Source organism: Theropithecus gelada, chromosome 7b (assembly GCF_003255815.1).
Source record: "Theropithecus gelada isolate Dixy chromosome 7b, Tgel_1.0, whole genome shotgun sequence".
In the NCBI taxonomy this organism is placed as follows: Eukaryota; Metazoa; Chordata; class Mammalia; order Primates; family Cercopithecidae; genus Theropithecus; species Theropithecus gelada.
Genome location: NC_037675.1, coordinates 74,506,989 through 74,530,034, shown reverse-complemented (window position 1 = coordinate 74,530,034; position 23,046 = coordinate 74,506,989). Strand labels below are relative to the sequence as shown.

Sequence of the window (23,046 nt, the reverse complement as noted above, 5' to 3'; positions counted from 1 at the left end):
TTGTAGTATGTTGGACACTACTTTTATTATTATTTACTATTATTATTATTTTGGAGACAGAGTCTCATTCAGTCGCCTAGTAGTGGCACAATCTTGGCTCACTGAAACCTCTGCCTCCCAGGTTCAAGCGATTCTCGTGCCTCAGCCTCCCGAGGAGCTGGGATTACAGGTGTGCGCCACAACACCCGGCTAATTTTTGTATTTTTAGTAGAGACAGAGTTTCACTATGTTGGCCAGGCTGGTCTCAAACTCCTGGCCTCAAGTGATTCACCCACCTCTGCCTCCTGAAGTGCTAGGATTACATGCGTGAGCCACTGTGCCCAGCCATGGACACTTTTTTTTTTTTCTTCTTTCCGAGACAGAGTCTTGCTCTGTCACCCAGGCTAGAGTGCAGTGGCACAATCTCGGTTCACTGCAACCTCTGCCTCCCAGGTTCAAGCGATTCTCCTGCCTCAGCCTCCCGAGTAGCTGGGATTACAGGCATCCGCCACTGCGCCGGCTAATTTTTGTATTTTAGTAGAGACAGAGTTTCACCATGCTGGCCAGGCTGGTCTCGAACTCCTGACCTCATGATCCACCCACCTCGGCCTCACAAAATGCTGGGATTACGGGCATGAGCCAGTGCGCCTGGTCAGATACCACCTTTTTTTTTTTTTAAATGGAGTTTTGCTCTTGTTGCCCAGACTGGAGTGCAATGGCACGATCTCGGCTCACCACAACCTCTGCTTCCTGGGTTCAAGCAATTCTCCTGCCTCAGCCTCCTGAGTAGCTAGGATATACAGGCATGCACCACCACGCCCGGCTAATTTTTTGTATTTTTAGTAGAGACGGGGTCTTATCCATGTTGGTCAGGCTGGTCTTGAACTCCTGACCTCAGGTGATCTGCTCGCCTCAGCCTCCCAAAGTGCTGGGATTAAAGGTGTGAGCCACCATGCCCAGCCCAGATACTACTTTCAAAACTGATTTTGTTTTCAGGAATGGTGGCACACACCTATAGTCAAGTGCAGCCCAGGGAATGTAGTGAGACACCATCTTTAAGGAAAAAGATACTGTTTTAATTTCTTTAAAAAAGTACAATTTGGGCTGGGCGTGGTGGCTCATGCCTGTAACCCCAGCACTCTGGGAGGCTGAGGCAGGCGGATCACCTGAGGTCAGGAATTCAAGACCAGCCTGGCCAACATGGTGAAACCTTGTCTCTATTAAAAATATAAAAATTAGCCAGCGTGGTGGTGGGCACCTGTAATCCCAGCTACTTGGGAGGCTGAGGCAGGCGAATCGCTTGAACCCAGGAGGCAGAGGTTGCAGTAAGCCAAGATTGTGCCACTGCACTCCAGCCTGGGTGACAGAATGAGATTCCGTCTCAAAAAAAAAAAAAACAAAAAAAAGTACAATTTGGTGACAGAAGTGTTGGTTACAGACAAAAATGGCAGATTCATTGGCTGTCCAGATTTAATTTACGAATGAACATATATATATGAAAATAAAAGAAGCAAGTTCCTAAAGTATTTTATAGGGTACTCCAATTAATCAGAAGACTGTGGCTGAATCACTATATTTTATGGGTGAAATCATAGTGTGTGAAATTTGGAATTTAAAAGTCTCTAACTTATGTTATCATATCTTGGGTTTACCCCAGTGACACTGTATTATATAGTGGTAATTAGCCCAAGTTCTGGGGTCAGACTACCAGGATTTGGATTTCTCTTCTATATAGTGTGATTTGGGGCAAGTTACTTAACCTCTTTGAACTTCAATGTCTTCATCTGTAAAATGGTGAGAAAAAAGTTATCTCCTGATAGAGTTGTAAATTCTACTGGGATAATACTTGAAAGACATATCTCATGGTGTCTGGCACATATTAAGCATTCAGTAGTTTTACCATTTATTCTACATATAAACATTCCTATGGCTACTAGCAGGTGCCAAGGTATAACTGATCTCCTCTTAGGGTACAGTCCAGATGAAACTGCATATAAAATTCCAGACATTTTTAGTCTATCAACAGAAAATCATAGGCACTATGGAATTAGAAAAATCTGTTTCCCAAATGTTGATCTCCATCTCTGACCTCTCCCAGAACTCTATTCTAAGCTTCTCCTCTGTCTTCTCCATTTATCTCAGTAAACAGCAGTACCATTCTCCCAGTTTCTAGAAGTCCCAAATCTATGAATTATTCTTTCTTTCTTTCTCTTCCTTAGTACCTCTGTCTAGTTAGCCCGCAAATTCTGCCAGAATACCTCCAAAACACCTCCTGGACCTATCTACTTCTTTCTATGTCCACAATCTTTGTGGTTCAAACCACTATTACCTGTCATTTGGATTACTGTTAATAGGCTTCTAATTTGGTCTTTCTGCTTTTATGCTCCCCTAGTCCATTCTCCACACTATAGCCAGGATGATTTTTTTTTTTTAAACAAAATGAGATCATGTCATTCCTTTAAAACTCGATTACATGGCTTCTTGTCATGATCATAACAGAATCAAAACTTCTTAGGCTCGTGAAGTCTAAAATGGTTTGTTCCTTGCTCTGACCACAGACTGTTCCTCCTCTCTCCATTCCTTTTCTCAAACTGGCCTTCTAGTTCCCCACTCAGGGCTGGTTCATCTGGAATGTCCTTCTCCCACCTGACTGTTCCTTGTCACTCAGTTCCCTCCTGGTAGAGAGAGAATTTCCTGACTATCGAATGTAAGGAACCCTTTCTCTACATTGATCTGCTGGTTTTAATTCTCTGAATCGTACTTGTGATCATTTGATGTAGCTCCTGTTACTTGATTATTCATCTTTATCTCCTTCGAATATAAATTTTCTCCAAGGACAGCACAAGTTCTTGATCTTTGCTGGATCTCTAGTGTCTCCTGTACTCAATAAATATTTGCTGAGTTAATTAATGAATGATTCCTAAAAGACTGTTTGTGAAGCCTGGCTAATTTTTTGTAGAGACAAAGCTTCACCATGTTGCCCAAGCTGGTCTTGAACTTCTAGGCTCAAGAAATCCTCCCAAAGTGCTGGGATTACAGGCATGAGCCATCGAGTCCAGCCGTCTTGTACTTTTAGATTGGAGTTTTGGGTTTCAGAGATTTGTAGTTCACTGAAAATGAAGCACCATGTAGGTGTGCCTGGGAGGGAGTGTGCTAAGAATTCTTACTAAATAAAGTTCAATCAATCAAATGTTATTGTACTTCAAAAATTCTCCAGGGAAATAAATTGTCAGCTTCCATTTAAAGACTGTATTTTGTTTAAATGTGCTATTAAAGTAAAATATGACATAAGAATCTACAGATAATAACCGAAAGGAAAAACAGGGCTCTTCAAAAAAAGTACAATTTATTTGTTAAAAGCAGGTAAAGCAAAAATTAAAAATAAAATAAATAAATACACAGGTGAAACATTCACGTGGTTTCAAAGAAAGTATTAAAAGGTATAGAGTATAAAATCTCCCTCTTAATATATACCTAGTTTCCTAATCCCCCTGCTTACTACTGTTATTTTCTCCTGTGAATCCTTTCAAAGTTTCTTTCTACATATGCAAGCAAATACAAACACATACTCTTACTCCCCCTTTTCACACAAATGGTAGTACAGTAAATGTACCATGCAGCATTTTGTTTTCTCCACTTAACTATGTATCTTAAGAGATTTTTCGGCCGGGCGCGGTGGCTCAAGCCTGTAATCCCAGCACTTTGGGAGGCCGAGACGGGCGGATCACGAGGTCAGGAGATCGAAACCATCCTGGCTAACACGGTGAAACCCCGTCTCTACTAAAAAATACAAAAAACTAGCCGGGTGCGGTGGCGGGGGCCTGTAGTCCCAGCTACTCGGGAGGCTGAGGCAGGAGAATGGCTTGAACCCGGGAGGCGGAGCTTGCAGTGAGCCGAGATCCGGCCATTGCACTCCAACCTGGGCGGCAGAGTGAGACTCCGTCTCAAAAAAAAAAAAAAAAAAAAAAAAAAAAAAAAAAAAAAAAAAAGAGATTTTTCTACACATCAGTACATAAAGAATATCCTCATTCTTCTTATTTTTGAGATAGATTCTCTGTCACTAGGCTGGAGTGCAGTGGCACAGTCACAGCTTACCACAGTCTTGACCTCCCAAGGTCAAGCAATCCTCCCACCTCAGCCTCCTGAGCAGCTGGGACTGCAGGTATGAGAAAGAGAAAGAGAGACAGCAAGCGAGAGAGAGAGAGAGAATGAGAGAGAGAGAGAGACAGAGCATGTCAAATTGCCCTCCCTATGGATTACACCAATTTAGAGACTCAGCAATGCAAGAGATTGCCTACTTCACCACACTGTTGCTAACACCTTATGTTAGCAAGTGCTTAGATTTTTACCAATCTGATGGGAGAAATATGGAATCTTGGCATAATTTTAATATCTATTTCTCTTATTATCAGGACAGTTGAGTGCTTTTTCATCTATGTCCTTTTTCTATTTGACTTTAACTTTTTCTTTTTTTGAGATGGAGTTTTGCTCTTGTTGCCCAGGCTGGAGTGCAGTGGTGCGATCTCGGCTCACTGCAACCTCGGCTTCCCAGGTTCAAGTGATTCTCCTGCCTCAGTCTCCCAAGTAGCTGGGATTACAGGCGCGTATCACCACACCTGGTTAATTTTTTTTTTTGTTTTTTTTTTGTTTTTTTTTAAGTAGAAACAGGGTTTCACCATGTTAGCCAGGCTGGTCTCAAACTCCTGACCTCAGGTAATCCGCCCACCCCTGACCTCCCAAAGTGCTGGGATTACAGGCGTGAACCACTCTGCCCGGTCTTAATTTCTAATCACTAATTATTAATTAATTTTAAAAATAAGTGTTACAGCTCTTTTAAAATTTGTCTAGCGATTTTTCTAGTTTTCACTGGGAACTGTCCCCCCTAAAAAAGGTAAGTGCCAGCTATGTGCCAGACACTGTGCTAGGTGCAGTGCCAGGGATACAACAGGGAGCAAACAGATAAGGTTCCTGGCTCTCATGAACTGCTTTCAAGCAGAGGGAGACAGACAATAAACAGGATAATTACACAGTGGGATAGTACTATAAAAGGAATAAACAGGCTGCTCTCAGTGTACTGCCTATGGGCTAGCCCAGCTCCACAAGGAAGTTAAAAAAAAAAAAAAAAAAGGAATAAACAAGGTGATGTGATTAAAAAAAACACCTGGTATGGGACTACTTTTAAATAATATGGCCAGAAAATACCTGGCTGAGGAAGTACCACAACATGACCTGAAACCTGAAGGATGAAAAGATGTACAAGGCCCGCTATACGTAAAGGGAGTAACTCAGCACATCAAGGTTGTTCAAACTCTGCACAGGCCAAAAAAGGATTCTTTCCCTTCCCAGCTCCTGGAAGACAATCTCTAAACCCTTAGACTATCCGGCCTGTTAAGACTTCCTGGGTGGGTGCAGTGGCTCATCCCTGTAATTCCAGCACTTTGGGAGGCTGAGGCGAGTGGACCACTTGAGGTCAGGAGTTTAAGACCAGCCTGACCAACACGGTGAAACCCCAGCTCTACTAAAAATACAAAAATTAGCCGGGTGTGGTGGTGCATGCCTTAATTCCAGCTACTGGGGAGACTGAGGCATGAGAATCGCTTGAACCTGGGAGGCAAAGTTTGCTGTGAGCTCAGATCACACCACTGCACTCTAGCCTGGTGACAGAGTGAGATTCCATCTTAAAAAAAAAAAATTAAATTAATTAAAAAGAAAAACAATTTCCCGGCCGGGCGCGGTGGCTCAAGCCTGTAATCCCAGCACTTTGGGAGGCCGAGGCGGGTGGATCACGAGGTCAGGAGATCGAGACCATCCTGGCTAGCACGGTGAAACCCCGTCTCTACTAGAAATACAAAAAATTAGCCGGGCGTGGTGGCGGGCGCCTGTAGTCCCAGCTACTCGGAGGCTGAGGCGGGAGAATGGCGTGAACCCAGGAGGCGGAGCTTGCAGTGAGCCGAGATCGCGCCACCGCACTCCAGCCTGGGCGACACAGCGAGACTCCGTCTCAAAAAAAAAAAAAAAAAAAAACAACAACAACAATTTCCCTTGTTTACATGAGGCACTGGGTCATGCCAACAAGTTTCTGCTAACAATGGTGAGGGAGATTCCGTCTCAAAAAAAAAAAAAAAAAAAAAAGAAATTTACAAAATATTGTACAAAATTTACAAAATATTGCTAAGAGAAATTAAAGAACAAAAACAAAAATAGACAAATGGGTCTACACCAAGTTTTAAAACTTCTACACACCACAGGAAGCAGTCATCAGAGTGAAAAGGCAACCTACAGAACTGGAGAAAATATCTGCAAATCAGGCTGGGTGTGGTGGCTCAGGTCTACAATCCCAGCACTTCGGGAGGCTAAGGCAGGTGGATTGCTTGAGCCCGGGAGTTCAAGGCCAGCCTGGGCAACATGGTGAAACTCTGTCTCTACAAAAAATACAAAAATTAGCTGTGTGTGGTGGTGTGTGCCTATAGTCCCAGCTACTCAGGAGGCTGAGGTGGGAGTATCACTTGAGCCTGGGAGGTGGAAGTTGCAGTGAGCCCAGATTGCATCACTTTACTCCAGCCTGAGTGACAGAGTAAAACCCTGTATCAAAAAAAAAAAAAAAAAAAAAAATTGCAAATCATGTATCTGGTAAGAGATTAATATCCAGAATACATTAAAAAGTCCTACAATAGCATAAACCTGGGAGGCAGAGCTTGCAGTAAGCCAAGATCGTGCCACTGCACTCCAGCATGGGTGACAGAGCAAGACTCCATCTCAAAAAAAAAAAAAAAAAAAGTCCTACAATTAAACAACTGGAAAAAAACAAATAATCAGATTTTTTAAATGGGCAAAGGACTTGAACAGATATTTCTTCAAAGAAGATATACAAATAGTCAAGAAGCATATGAAAAGAAGCTCTACATCTGTGTAATATGGGGGGAAAAAAAGATGCTCAACATCACTAATCATTAGAAAAATGCAAAAAAATACTACAACTGTTAGGATGGCCACTACCAAAAAACAGAAAGTAACAAGTGGTGGTAAAGTTGTGAAGAAATTAGGACCACTATGCACTGCTGGTGGGAATGTAAAATGGTATAGCCACCATGGAAAACAATATGGAGGTTCCTCGAAAAATTAAAAACTACCATATGACCCAGCAATCCCATGTGTATATATATATACCAATGAGTATACATAAAAAAGAATTGAATTACAAACAAGACCTCAAACAGGTATGTGCATAGCCACTTTCACCACAGCATTATTCAGTATAGCCAAGAAGTGGAAGTAACCCAAATGTCTACTCATAGATATGTGGTATATACATAACACAGAATATTACTCACCCCTTAAAAAGGAAATCTTGTCACATGCCACAATATAGATGAACCTTGAGGACCTTATGCTAAACAAAATAAGCAAGTCACAAAAAGAGAAATAATGTCTGATTCCACTTATATGAACTGTCTAGCCAGCTGGGCATGATGGCTCACACCCATAATCTCAGTATTTTGGGAGGCCGAAGTGGGAGGATTACTTGAGCCCAGGAGTTTGAGATCAGCCTGGCCAATATGGTGAGAACTTGTCTCTACAAAAAAATTTAAAAATTAGTGACGCATGATGGTGTGCACCTGTAGTTCCAGTTACTCAGGAGACTGAGGTGGGAAGACCGCTTGAGCCCAGGAGGTGAAGGCTACCATGAGCCAAGATCATGCCACTGTACTCTAGCCTGGGTGACAAGAGCGAGATCTTGTCTTTAAAAACAAAAAAACAAAAAAAAAAACCAAAAAACAAAAAACAAAAAACCCCACAAAACTCAAGTAGTCAGTGTTATAGAAAAAGAAAGTATACTGCCACGGGCTGAGAGAAATGGAAAATAGGGAGTTGTTCAATGGGTATAAAGTTGTTCAATGAGTATAGTTTCAGTTTTTCAAATCCAGAAGCCTCCCCACGAGACCCATGACTGATGGAACAGATTGACACACATATGGACAACTGATTTTCGCAAAGGTACAAAGGCACTTCGGTGGAGAAAATAGTTTTTTTAAAACAAACAGTGCTGAAACAACTGAATATCCATATGCAGAAAAATGAACTTTGATCCATACCTTGGACCATGTATATAATCAACTTGAAAAGGATCACAGACCTAATGTAAAACATGAAACTATAAAGCTTCCAGAAGAAAATGTAGGAAAAAACTCCTGAGAACTTGAGGTAGGCCAAAGTTTCTTAAGATGTGACACCAAAAACGCAATCAATGAAATACAAACTGAATTAGCTGGGTGCAGTGGCACACATCTGTAGTCCCAGCTATTTGGAAGAATGAGGCAGAAGAATTCTTTGAGCTCAGGAGTTTGAGGCTGCAGTGAGCTATAATTACACCACCAAACTCAAGCCTGGGTGACAGTGCAAGACCCTGTCTCTTTAAAAAAAAAAAAAAAAGGCCGGGCGCGGTGGCTCACGCCTGTAATCCCAGCACTTTGGGAGGCCGAGGCGGGCGGATCACAAGGTCAGGAGATCGAGACCACGGTGAAACCTCATCTCTACTAAAAATACAAAAAAATTAGCCGGGCGCGGTTGTGGGCGCCTGTAGTCCCAGCTACTCGGGAGGCTGAGGCAGGAGAATGGCGGGAACCCGGGAGGCAGAGCTTGCAGTGAGCTGAGATCCGGCCACTGCGCTCCAGCCTGGGCGACAGAGCGAGACTCCATCTCAAAAAAAAAAAAAAAAAAATCTGCCCTTCAAAAACCACTGTTAATAAAAAGAAAAGCCGCAGTCTGGGAGAAAACATTTGCAAATTATATGTATTACAGAGGACTTGTATCCAGACTATGTAAATAATTCTCAAAATCCAATGAGAAAGCAATTTTTAAATGGGCAAGAGATTTCAATAGACAAGTCACCAAAGAAGGTATCAGGATGACAAGCACATGAAAACATACTCAACATCATTACTCAATAGAGAAATGTAAATTAAAACCAAAATGAGATATAACTATATACCTTTTATAAGAGCTAAAAAATTTAAAAGACTGACAGTATCAAGTACTGACAGGATGTGGAGGAACTGGAACTTGAACTGCTGGTAGAAACGTAAAATTATACAACCAGTTTGGAGAGTTGTTTGGTAGTACCTTAAAAAGGTTAAATATAAGGCTGGGCATAGAGGCTCATGCCTGTAATCCCAGCACTTTGGTAAGCCAAGGCGGGAGGATCACTTGAGGCCTAGAGTTCAAGACCAGCCTATGAAACATAGACAGCCTCCATCTTCTATAAAAAATATAAATAAAAACTGGCCAGGTGTGGTGGCTCACACCTGTAATTCCAGCACTTTGGGAGGCTGAGACAGGCAGATCACTTGAGATCAGAAGTTCAAGACCAGCCTGGCCAACACGGAGAAACCCAGTCTCTACTGAAAATACAAAAATTAGCTGGGCGTGGTGGCAGGCACCTGTAATCCCAGCTACTGAGGAGGCAGAGGCAGGAGAGTCACCAGGAGGCAGAGGTTGCAGAGAGCCAAGACTTCGCCACTGCACTCCAGCCTGGGCGACAAGAGCGAAACTCCATCTCAAAAATAGATAAGACAGATAGACAGAAAAAAAAAGCTAAATACACACCTAACCGTATTGGATCATATTTTACTCCTAGGTATTTGCCCAAGATAAATTAAAGCATATGCCCATACAAAGACCTGTACATAAGTATCCATAGCAGCCACTATCTGTAATGCTTCAGAACTGAAAATCCAAATATCTACCAACAAATAAATAGATGAAAAACTGTGGTATACGACTCAGCAATAAAAAGGAACCATATAACATTGACGAATTTCAAAATAATTATGCTGACAGAAAGAAGCCAGACAAGAATCTGTAAGTTTTTTGTTTTGTTTTTTTGTTTTTTTTCAGACAGAGACTCACTCTGTTGCTTAGGTTGGAGTGCAGTGGCACGATCTCAGCTCGCTGCAACCTCTGCCTCCTGGGTTCAAGCAATCCTGTCTCAGCCTCCGGAGGAGCTGAGATTACAGGTGTACGCCACCACCCCTGGCTAATTTTTGTAGTTTTAGTAGTGAAGGGGTTTCACATTGGCCAGGCTGGTCTTGAACTCGTGGCCTCAGGTGATCACCCACCTTGACCTCCCAAAGTGCTGGGATTACAGGCGTGAGCCACCGTGCCAGGCCTGTATGATACTATTTATATAAAATTACAGTAAATGGCTGGGCGCAGTGACAAAACATGGTTGCCTGGGGATGGGGAGGAATCGGAGGAGAAAGAGAGATTACAACAAAACATGAAGAAACTTCTGGAGGTAATGGACATGTTCATTATCTTAACTGTTGTGGTGGTTTCAAGAGTATACATATGGGGGGAGGGGGGAGGGATAGCATTAGGAGATATACCTAATGTAAATGAGGAGTTAATGGGTGCAGCACACCAACATGGCACATGTATACATATGTAACAAACATGCACTGTTGTGCACATGTACCCTAGAACTTAAAAGTACAATAAAAAAGAAAAAGAGTATACATATATATCAAAACTTACCACACTGTATATTTTAAACATGTACATTTTACATCAATTATACCACAATAAAACTGTTTTCAAAAATGTATCTTTCTTGGGCTGGGGGTGGTGGCTCATGCCTGTAATCCCAGCACCTTGGGAGGTTGAGGCGGGCGGATCATCTGAGGTCAGGAGTTTGAGACCAGCCTGGCCAACATGGTAAAACCCCATCTCTCCAAAAAAAAAAAAACAAAAAACAAAAAACAAAAAAATTAGCCAGGTGTGGTGGCATGTGCCTGAATCCCAGCTACTCAGGAGGCTGAGGCAGGAGGATAGCTTGAACCCAGGAGGCAGAGGTTGCAGAGAGCCAAGATCGTGCTACTGCACTCCAGCCTGGGCAACAAGAGTGAAATTCTATCCAAAAAAAAAAAAAAATACATCTTTCTCAAAGGAGTGCGTAGGTGCTTTGAAAAGTGTCAAATGAGAGGAAAGTGGTACTAGAATACCAAGGGATTTCCAAAAGGAAAAATCTTGGTAGCTAAATATGAGAATGATGACTTAAGCATGGTATTATCTGTAAAGCTATTTTAAAGAAAGGCCGGGCGCAGTGGCTCAGGCCTGTAATCCCAGCACTTTGGGACGCTGAGGCGGGCAGACCATGAGGTCAGAAGATCGAGACCATCCTGGCTAACACGGTGAAACTCCATCTGTACTAAAAATACAAAAAATGAGCCGGGCATGGTGGCGGGCGCCTAAGTAGTCCCAGCTACTCAGGAGGCTGAGGCAGGAGAATGGTGTGAACCCACGAGTCGCAGCATGCAGTGAGTTGAGATCGTGCCACTGTACTCCAGCCTGGGCGACAGAGGGAGACTCCATCTCAAAAACATAAAAATAAAAAACTTTTTATCATGGAAAAAATTCAAACAAACATTGTTAGAAATGTACAATGAAGCCCATGTGCAATTTATTCAACTTCAATAATTATGAACTCATGCTAATCTTGTTTCATCTACTCTCCCCCTCACTTTGCCACTCCAGTATTATTTTGAGGCAAATCTTAGATACATAATTTCCTTCATAAATATTTTAGTATTTCTAAAAGATGGGAACTTGAAGCCTTTTGCATTTGTGGCTTGATAGCTCATTTCTTTCAAAATATTCTTATTTTTATTTATATTATTTATTTTATTATTATTATTTTTTGAGACGGAGTCTGGCTCTGTTGTCCAGGCTGGAGTGCAGTGGCATGATCAATGCTCGCTGCAACTCCCACTTCCCAGGCTCAAGTCATCCTCCCACCTCAGCCTTCCAAGTACCTGGGACTATAGGCACATGCCACCATGCCCAGCTAATTATTATGATTATTATTATTATTTTTTTTTTCGTAGAGATGGGGTTTCACCATGTTGCCCAGGCTGGTCCCAAACTCCTGAGCTCAAGTGATCCATCCGCCTCAGCCTTCCAAAGTGGTAGGATTATAAGTATGAGCCACCATGCCATAAAATATTTTTAAATGGAGTCTTAGATCCACAGCAAAATTGAGCAGAAAGTACAGAGAGTTCCCACATACCCTCTCCAACAGGCACAGCCTCTCTCTGTCAACATCCTGCACCACTGTGGTAAACTGTTACAACAGATGAACCTACATTGACAGTCCAGTTTACCTTAGGGTTCACTTTTGGTATTATACAGTCTATGGGTTTGTATAAACAGACAATGACAGGTTTCCATGATTACAATATCATACAGAATAGTTTCACTGCCCTAAAAAATCTGTATGCTTCAGGAAGCCAAGAAGGGAGAATTGCTTGGGCCTAGGAGTTCAAGACTGGCCTTGGCAACATAGCGAGACCCCAGCTCTACAAAAAAAGGAAAATTAACAACAAAAAATATTAGCCAGGCATGGTGGCACACACCTGTACTCCCAGCTATTCACAAGGCTGAGATGGAAGAATCACTTGAGCCCAGGACTTAGAGACTGCAGTGAGCTATGATCACACCACTATACTCTAGGCTGGGTGATAGAAGGAGACCCTGTCTCAAAAAAAAAATAATAATGATAAAATATATTTGATTCTATGCTGGACATATAAATATACCTCATTCTTAAATATGGCAATTTTGATAAGAAATGTTAATATTTATTGAACAAGTATGTGCTAAGTAGTGTACTAATTCAGGTTATCTCATTTAATTTAAATAAAACTCTAAGTTAATTGCTATAAACTTCATTTAACAGATAAAGAAACTGAAGTTTAGTGAGGCCAGGTAATTTGCCAAATATCATAGTGCTAAGAAGTTCTAGAACAGAGATTCAAAGTCCAACTGTTTAGTCAAGAGACCCTACTGTTAACCACTACCTTTACACTACTAACTGGGTAAACCATAAGCAATTAATAAAGATTGAGATTATTGCCACATTCTCACTGTTATAAATAAAACTTCAATAAAAATTCTTGGCAATCCTCTGGTAATATTTTTATAGGATAAACCTCTAGAAGTAAAATGCTAGGTCAGATTAGATTAGGTTAGATTTAATTGCTAAATTATTTCCAAAAGGCATGTGTATCTGTAGATTCAATTAACAGCTTGCCTCCAAATAAATACTAACTCCAAAGAACACAGCATACAAGAAAGCCTATTTCCCTACAACCTCGGTAGCAGTGTATCAATTTTAACTCACTGATAGGTAAGAAGTGAAGTTTTAATTTTTATCTCTATTAGTAAGGCTGATCAACTAGGCTTTTCATATATTTATTGCCATTTCTATTTCTTACTCCATAAATATTGCTTGTAACCTTTGTTACTGAGTTAGTTGTTCATGTTCCTTTTTAATTTCATAAGAATTCTATGTATACTGGGATATATCCGTCATGTATTTCAAGCCGTTGTCCTAGTTTGTTTTGGACTTTGTTCACGGCAGTTTTTGCCACACATTTTTTTCTTTTTTTGAGGCAGGGTCTCACTCTGTTGCCCAGGTTGAAGTGCAGTGGCATGATTACAGCTCACTGCAGCCTCGACCTCCTAGTCTCAAACAATCCTCCTGCCTCGGCTTCCCAAGCAGGTGGGACCATAGAAGCACACTACCACACCCCACTAATTTTCACATTTTTTTTTGTAGAGACAAGATCGTGCTATGCTACCCAGTCTAGTCTCAAACTCCTGGTCTGAAAGGATCCTCCTGCCTCAGCCTCCCAAAGTACTAGGAATACAGACATGAGACACCACACCTTGCTCTACAATTAAGTTTATAATTGTGTGTTCTTGAATATGAACTTAGGTAATTTTATAAAGAAAACAGTAACTGATTTTTATAACACCCCAAATCCTAATGTTTTTCAATATATACACACATATACATAGTTATAAGTGTTTACAAATATTGTATTCTACCCTTTTCCCTTAATATTTTATGCACACATATAAGCAGTTAACATGCCTACGTGGTTATAATGTATTCAATTATGTTGATATATTTATAGTGTGAATATTTACTTAAAATACATGTTTTCAATAATTAATATTTATAAGAAAATGTATTGGCAGGCATGGTGGCTCATGCCTGTAATCCCAACACTTTGAGAGGCCTAGGTGGGCAGATCACTTGAGGTCAGGAGTTCGAGACCAACCTGACCAACATGGTGAAACCCCATCTCTATCTAAAATGTTAAAATTAGCCAGGTGTGGTGGCACACCCCTCTAATCCCAACTACTCAGGAGGCTAAGGCAGGAGAATCGCCTGAACCTAGGAAGCGGAGGCTGTAGTGAGCTGAGATTGTGCAACTGAACACCAGCCTGGGTGACAGAGGGAGCCTCAATTTCAAAAAAAAAAAAAAAAGGAAAGAAAATGTATTAATCCTTTAAGACTTAATGGGGGGAAAAAAAAAGACTTAATGGATATTGTTTGAATTTCTACAATGAGAAATGTGGGGCTCTAAGCCTGCTCTATAGGACAGAACTAGAAGAGTGGCTTAACCAAAGAACTGGCAAGTTAAGTGGAAAACTTGAAAACATTTATTAATCATAGGGAACATGTCTCCAACAACACACATAATTCCATTCAGCATCTGACCAAGCTTTGTGATTCCCTGGAGTCAGAGGTTTAACCATTCCTCTAATGCCAAAAAAGGCTGTCATTTCCACAAACAGTTGACATAACCGGTTAGAAATAATACTGAACATTTATGGGGCTGTTATATTAGGCTTAAGCCTAAAGTTTTTTAATATGTATTAAGATTTGTGCCTAAGAGATTTTACTCAGGCAAAAGCTAGCATGTTTCTCTGGAGGTCACTGAGATTTTAAGTTCTTTTTTGCCTTACTCCACTTTAACACAACTGAGAAAACAAATTCATAACTATAAACGATACAATAACACTGTCAAAGGCTAACTGGAGCTGCAGATTCTATTTAAATTTAGATCACCCCTTTTATTTATTTTTTATCTCCTCAAGGTCCTTTAAAAAGCTTCTAGGTTTGCTTTTTGCTTATTTTTATGTATTTATTTGAGACAGGGTCTCACTTTGTCACCTAGGCTGGAGTGCAATGGTGTGATCTCGGCTAAATGCAGCTTTGACCTCCCCAGGTGAACCTTGAAAGCGATCCTCGTGCCTCAGTTTCCCAAGCAGCTGGGATGACAAGGGCACACCACCATGCCTGGCTAATTTTTGTATTTTTAATAGAGACGGGTTTCACCATGATGGCCAGGCTGGTCTGGAACTCCTGGCCTCAAGTAATCTGCCCACCTTAGCCTCCCGAAGTGCTGGGATTATAGGTGTGAGCCACTAAGCCCAGTGAACATTTTTTTCAAATGGAGACTAAGAAACATAACTGAAGCTTTCATTGATGACAAGGGCACAATATAAACTGCAATTACCAATAAGAATATAAGAATGCTCTCAAAGATCTCATGCTAACCAGCTTTTTGGTTCTTTTTTTTTTTTTCCAGTAGTACGATCTCAGCTCACTGCAACCTCTGAATTCTGGGTTCAAGCAATTCTCGTGCTTCAGCCTCCTGAGTAACTGGGACTACAGGTGCGTGCCACCACACCCATTGACTTTTTTTTTTTTTTTTTTTTAGTAGAAATGCGGTTTCACCATGTTGGCCAGGCTGGTCTCAAACTCCTGACCTCAAGTGATCTGCCCGCCTCGGCCTCCCAAAGTGCTGGGATTACATGTGTGAGCCACCATGCCCAGCCTTTCTTGGTTTCTTTTGTATCAGCTGTTCTAACTGCATGACTTTAGTCAGTCATCACAGAAAACCTTGAATGCTTGATCCCTTTCCACAGATATTCCACAGGTAGCATACTATTCTTTTGTGACCTTTCTTCACATTAAAAAATATAAAAAATATTTTAGGTTGGGCACGGTGGCTCACCCCTGTAATCCCAGCACTTTGGGAAGCCAAGACAGGTGGACCACTTGAGCTCAGAAGTTCGGGACCAGACTGCGCAACATGGTGAAACCTTGTTTCTGCCAAAAATACAAAAAAGTAGCCGGGTGTGGTGGCATGCGCCTGTGGTCCCAGCTACCTGGGAGGCTGAGGTGGTAGGATCACTTAAGCCTGGGAGGTCAAGGTTGCGGCGAGTTGAGATAGCACCACTGCACTCCAGCTTGGGTGACAGAGTGAGATTACTTTTTCCAAAACAGCTTTTTAAATTATTAAAACATTTAATATTATATTTAGTATTATAGAACATTTAGTATTACATTTAGTATTATAGAATATTTAGAAAATGAAAGGGGGAAATCACCAAGATCACCCTTGCTTTTCTTCTCTTATTTTTCCAAGATAGGTAATACAGCCGTGAACCTGGCCTGCAATATACTCTTGATGCATAACCACTTTGGAAGAATCCTAGCAATCTCTAAAATAGTTCTAAGATCCAAATATCCAATCACAGCAACTATCTTTGAGAAACTCACACAAGTGCACACAGACTAACGAATTAGTATGTCACTGCAGTACTGTCAGTTATTGTGAAAAACGGGAACCTACCAAATGTCTGTAAACAGCACAATTTTTACATATTCACAAGAGAAAACGAATGCTAGAGCTACATGCATCTACGTATACATGAATGCCTAAAATTCTACATAGGAATGTCTCTTTTGCAACATATACTAACATATATGTGGAAATTCTCTTCAACTTTCAGACACAAACTATATAAAGTTTTTTGTGTTTTGTTTTTTGAGATGGAGTCTCACTCTGTCGCCAGGCTGGAGTGCAGTGGCATGATCTCTGCTCATTGCAACCTCTGCCTCCCGGGTTCAAGTGATTCTCCTGCCTCAGCCTCCTGAGCAGCTGGAACTACAGGTGTGCATGCGCTACCACATCCAGCTAATTTTTGTATTTTTTAGTAGAGATGGGGTTTCACCATGTTGACCAGGATGGTCTCAGTCTCTTGACCCTGTGATCCGCCCTCCTCAGCCTCCCAAAGTGCTGGGATTACTTTGGAAGTGAGCCACTGCACCCGGCTGCCTTTTTTTTTTTTTTTTTTTTTTTGGAGACAGAGTCTCACTCTGTCACCCAGGCTAGAGTGCAGTGGTGAGATCTTGGCTCACTACAACCTCCACCTCCCGAGTTCAAGCAATTCTCTGCCTCAGACTTTGGAGTAGCTGGGATTACAAGCGCCCGCCATCACGCCCGGCTAAATTTTGTATTTTTTTTAAGTAGAGACAGGATTTCACCACGTTGGCCAGGCTGGTCTTGAACTCCTGACCTCGTGATCCACCAGCCTCGGCCTCCCAAAGTGCTGGGATTACAGGTGTGAGCCACTACACCCGGCCTAAAGTTTTAAAACATGCCAAGTGTATTCCATAATGTGATTGATTTATGTACATAAACATTACAGTAAGCCTAATACCCAATTTTATTATAGTAAACATGATAAACACCCAATTCAGGACAGTAACTATCCTGAGAAAAGAGGAAAAGGAATGGGGGAGGGGCACTTCAATTTTATCTGCAATTTTTTTGTCATATAACTAGTCTCTTTTCAAATTAAATGCAAAATCTTGTTTTGTTTAGTTAGGATTTCATTTAGCGTAGGATCAATAAGCAATAGAAGCAAAAAAAGCTTATCAAAAAACCAGCAAATAAGATGTTAAAGTTTAATAAAGTTGGGTGATAGGTACATGGGTGCCTGTTACATTATGTGCTATACTTTCTGTATGTCCTTGAAACATTTCACAACAAAAACTTGAGAAATAATATTTGGGCTAAAAAAAACAAACACAACTTCAGTTCTCCGACTATTCTGTCATCAAACTTCAAATCCCTTTACTACGAATGAGATTATGCACAGCAGCCCACAAAAAGAAAACTATTTTCTAGGCTATAGCAGCTCGTCACAGTATGTGCTTAGAGTTGAAGAAATGAAGCTAAAGGCAACATTTAACCTTTGGAACAAGAAATGCTTTAGAGGTTATATTCTATTTGAACTCTAACAATATAGAACTGTAATAGTACTCGAAGTTAAACAAGAAAGTCAACTAAGTGAATAAGACTTGGTTAGTCAGATCCAAAATTGTTTCAATTTGATTACACACTTCTGGTAGATAACTGACTTGATCCTATTGCTCAGGACTGTCCCAATTTTAAAACTGAAAGTCCTGTGTTCCAAAACCTCTAGTTTTAGACAAACGGGGACAACTGGCCATCCTAGCTTCTAGGCACATCAAAACTCTCCAGCTGGGAAAGAATTTTCAAATTATCTAGTAAATTATCTAATTTTACTGATGAGAAAAGTGAAGAATCCGGCCGGGCGCGGTGGCTCAAGCCTGTAATCCCAGCACTTTGGGAGGCCGAGACGGGCGGATCACGAGGTCAGGAGATCGAGACCATCCTGGCGAACCCGGTGAAACCCTGTCTCTACTAAAAAAATACAAAAAACTAGCCGGGCGAGGTGGCGGGCGCCTGTAGTCCCAGCTACTCGGGAGGCTGAGGCAGGAGAATGGCATAAACCCGGGAGGCAGAGCTTGCAGTGAGCTGAGATCCGGCCACTGCACTCCAGCCTGGGCGACAGAGCGAGACTCCGTCTCAAAAAAAAAAAAAAAAAAAAAAAAAGAAAAGTGAAGAATCCTAAATCTTCAGAGTGTAAAAGGAAGTTCCAGGCCATCCAGTGCTCTAGTTCAATTGCTGAATTCACAGACTAGTCCTCTACAGATTTTGCTAGAGTGGCCTTTCAGCCTTTTGTGACTGTTTGTAGTGAAAAGTACACACAAGCCTACAAGGCAGCCCAGATGTATAACTGTGGGAAAATTAAAAAAATAAAAAATACAGAGCCTCTCTATGTTGCCCATGCTGGACTCAAACGCCTAGACTCAAGCAATCCTTGTACCTCAGCCTCCTGAGTAGCTAGGACTACAGGCATCCACCACCAAGCCAGGCTATGAGAAAGTTCTTTTTATTGATCCAGACCTTACTGCCTGGTAACTTCCACCACTGTTCCTAGCTCTGTTCTCTGGTCCTAACAGAGGAAAATCTGACCCCACACCTAGTGCAACTGGATAGGTTACAGTTGGCCTTGTGTTTTCCTCTATTCTGGTTCCGCCTCTAAAAATCCTACAGATACTCCAACTGCCTCACAGAACATCCATGAAGTCTGCGCTCCTTTTCTTTCTTTCCTTTTCTTTCTTTTTCTTTCTCTATTTATTTTGTTTTTTTGTTTTTTTGTTTTTTTTTTTTGAGACAGAATTTCGCTGTTGTCGCCCAGGCTGGAGTGCAATGGTGTGATCTCAGCTCACTGCAACCTCCACCTCCTGGGTTCCAGCGATTCTCCTGGCTCAGCCTCCCAAATAGCTGGGATTACAGGCACCCACCACCAAGTCCAGCTAATTTTTGTATTGTCAGTAGAGACAGGGTTTCTCCATGTTGACCAAGCTGGTCTTGAACTCCTGACCTTGGGTGATCTGCCCGCCTCGGCCTCCCAAAGTGCTGGGATTATAGGCATGAGCCTCTGCGCCCCAGCCTCTGCTCTCACTTTATAATGATTAGCTAGCAGAGTTGTAGTCAGATTTGATGTCTGTGTATGTAGCTGGTGAGGAGTCTCTTCGTCCCACAGCACAGATTACATTCCTTTCCTGAATCCCTCTTTGAACTCTTAGAATTTCTACACTTATTCTTGCATTGTACAATCATAATGAATATTTACTGAGCACTAACAGGAACTGTTAGGTACTGAATACAGTAAATAAAATAAACTCAGCCATAGAAGAAGAGCAAGATAGGTAAAATAATAAACAACATGAACTCTGAGGTGCTGCACACCTTGGGAAGCTGGAGACGGCTTCACCTGAGGTGGTGATATGTGAGTTAGGTAGGAACTGTATCAACACCTGTGTGTTAAACAGCCCTGTGTCCCCCAACAATCAGCTGAAGTTCAACAAATATATTGTAAATTTGGTAAAGTAGAGAAAGCCTGCTCAGCCCCCTAAGCGTTTCTTAGAGGTAAGAGAAGATGATAAGTGAATCCAGCCTGGCAAAGGCAGTTTCAGAGACTGACACTGTACCTGGCTACGTACAGTATTGCTCAGGTGGTTGTCCTCGGACATCTGTGCATTCTGGAAGTAGGACAACGGTGCAGGTAACTCTGTCATTGGAGCAACTGTATAGAAATACTGTTTCACAGAAAACAAAGCCTCTTGAGGTTCTGAAAAGGGAAAGAAAAACAGAACTTTGTACACTACAATTATACTATTTTAAAAAACACTTTCATAGATTACATTAAGCAGAAACAAACCTTTCTTTCATGTGTTCTCCTCCAGGCCAAGCTGTCTAAGGACCTCAAAGGCTGTTGTCACTTGCAGGCTCCCAGATTAGGTCTGAAATAGGATTTCACCAGGTCATCCATTGTTAGTTAAATCCTAGTAAATTCATTTAAACCAATCAAATACTTATAAGACCAATTTGTAAACCAGGAATGTATTAATTTATCACCACCTTCAACTAACTGACAAATTTACTATGAGCTCAAGGTAGACCTCTTTAGCAATAAGTAGAACCACCTGAGACACCAAACATTTTTCAACCACAAAGATACTTAATGACTTCCAATTTCTAGCCAAGGAAGCTGAGTAATCTTAAGGAATGTTCTCCTCAACATTCCTTTTTCTATGAAGACCAATTCAACCTAATCTTTATATTTTCATAAAATCGTTTGTCTAGCACTTTTAATTTTGTAAAATTCTACAATCTCATCTTATCCTTATCACAATGCCCAAGGCAGGATGAAAAGATAACATGCTTATTTTACAAAAGGAGAAGAGAATCCAGAGAAGTTCAGTGACTTGCTTAAGATGACACAACTGGGTAGAGTTGGCAAGAATCACAGACTTGGCCAAGCGCAGTGGCTCACACCTGTAATCCCACCATTGTGGGAGGCCAAGGCGGGTGGATCATGAGGTCAGGAGTTCGAGACCGCCCTGACCAACATGGTGAAACCCCACCTCTACTAAAAAATACAAAAATTAGCCAGGCGTGGTGACGTGCACCTGTAGTCCCAGCTACTCAGGAGGCTGAGGCAGGAGAATCGCTTGAACCCAGGAGGCGGAGGTTGCAGTGAGCCAAGATTACGCCACTGCATTCCTGCCTGGGCGACGGAGTGAAAAAGGATAAGCTATAATGCAATTTTTTTCTTTTTTTTCTTTAAGAGATAAGGTCTCACTCAGTTACCCAGGCTGGAGTACAGTGGCAATCATAGCTCACTGCAGCCTTGAACTCCTGGCCTCAGTCGATCCTCTTACCTCAGCCTCCCAAGCATGTGGGACTACATGGCTGGCTAGTTTTTTATTTAAAGAAAGGGTCTTGCTGTATTGCCCAGGCTGGTCTTGAACTCCTGGCCTCAAGCAACCCTACCACCTCAGTCTCCCAAGTAGTTAGGATTATAGACCTGAGCCCCTGCAGCCACTGATCATTTTGAAAGAAGTAGTTTCCATTTTTACCCTATGCTAATAGGATCTGTTCAGTTCCTGAACCATACAAGCTGGTACAAACTGGTCATACTGCAGCTTTCTCAGACAAATTCTGTAAAAATCATCAATAATAAAGTAGTCACTTTAGCATTTTCCAATACTATCCTCAAAGTTCTTTTCACATCTATTCTTCCGTTTGAGTCTTAAAGAAACCTCATGAGGGGCTGGGTGCAGTGGCTCACGCCTGTAATCCCAGCACTGTGGGAGGCCAAGGCAGGCAGATCACAAGGTCAGGAGATAGAGACCATCCTGGCTAACATGGTGAAACCCCGTCTCTACTAAAAATACAAAAAAATTAGCCGGGCATGGTGGTGGGCGCTGGTAGTGCCAGCTACTTGGAAGGCTGAGGCAGAAGAATGGCATGAACCCGGGAGGTTGAGCTTGCTGTAAGCCAAGATCACGCCACTGCACTCCAGCCCAGGCAACAGAGCAAGACTCCGTCTCAAAAAAATTAAAAAAAAAGAAACCTCATGAGGAAAGGAATCTGAACTGACATGTAAAAAAAACTCAGAAAAGGTAAAAGATTTTGCCTGCACAGAGTTACAGAGCGAGTGTACACCAATGCCGGTTCTAGAACCCAAGTCTTCTGATGCCCAGTCCAGGTCTTTTCCAGTTCACCCACAGAAATCTTGTGCCTCCCTTGATGCTTCCAAAGATCACAATGCTACAAGGTGAGCCTCCCTGGGAGAGCTGCTCTTTACAGGGGGCTCAGTAGGAAGCACAGGCAGGCAACAGGGCTAGGTCTTCAGTGAGGCCTGGTGAACAAACAAGCGCTACTGGGACAAAGAAAGGGGCAGGCAAAGCTAGATTTGATTTTGGTCCAGTAACAGCTGAAAACAATTGAGGACTGCAAGGAGGTCAATGACCCCACTGTTCAGGCTGCATGGCAAAAGACACCAGGAGACTTTTTAACATTCTTAGCTGTGAACATTCTTAGCCCTGTAAACAACAACAACAACAAACAGTTACTGGGATCTGAGGCTCTTTCATGGGACCTGAATTGAGGAGTAGGTGGGAGTAGGGACAGAATCTACTTGGGTGTTTTTGCTCTCTGGTCACCTGCTGCAAACTGACAGAGCACAACACTTGAATTCACTGACATCCATTTCCTTAATCTCAAGACACTTGCTAAATCAGACAAAAGGAAAACGAAATCCCTCTCTGACGGGAAACTAGAATTTATCTGTTATATACAAAGAGATTAAAAAAGTCCCAGGAGAACTACAAATAATCTCGAAGCTCAGATGTGCTGAACACAGAAGTCTGTCTAACCAGAAAACCTTCTATCCATTAGCACTGCAGAAATTATCAGGCCGGGCGCGGTGGCTCAAGCCTGTAATCCCAGCACTTTGGGAGGCCGAGACGGGTGGATCACGAGGTCAGGAGATCGAGACCATCCTGGTGAACACGGTGAAACCCCGTCTCTACTAAAAAATACAAAAAACTAGCCGGGCGAGGTGGCGGGCGCCTGTGGTCCCAGCTACTCGGGAGGCTGAGGCAGGAGAATGGCGTAAGCCCGGGAGGCGGAGCTTGCAGTGAGCCGAGATCGCGCCACTGCACTCCAGCCTGGGCGACAGAGCGAGACTCCGTCTCAAAAA

The 23,046-nt window shown here is 42.1% G+C and overlaps 1 protein-coding gene and 1 non-coding gene across 6 annotated transcripts in view; one reads left to right on the top strand and one right to left on the bottom strand.

Annotated features, from left to right (window-relative positions):
* The window catches only part of PSEN1 (presenilin 1), a 79,229-nt gene that overhangs the window by 49,667 nt on the left and 6,516 nt on the right, over positions 1 to 23,046 (bottom strand). For 3 of the 5 annotated variants that reach the window (XM_025391503.1, XM_025391505.1, XM_025391506.1), the window contains exons 2-3: positions 20,218 to 20,299; positions 20,000 to 20,127 (exon numbers count right to left, since the gene is read on the bottom strand). In XM_025391503.1, the coding sequence (XP_025247288.1) occupies positions 20,000 to 20,074 (75 nt within the window). In that variant the 5' untranslated portion in view covers positions 20,075 to 20,127; positions 20,218 to 20,299. Of the gene's footprint in view, positions 1 to 19,987; positions 20,128 to 20,217; positions 20,300 to 23,046 lie in introns of all 5 variants that reach the window. The other 2 variants (XM_025391501.1, XM_025391502.1) reach the window with 1 other exon arrangement.
* On the top strand, positions 4,797 to 4,860 carry LOC112629533. Its single transcript, XR_003120637.1, has one exon. It is a non-coding gene; the product is annotated as a U7 small nuclear RNA (small nuclear RNA).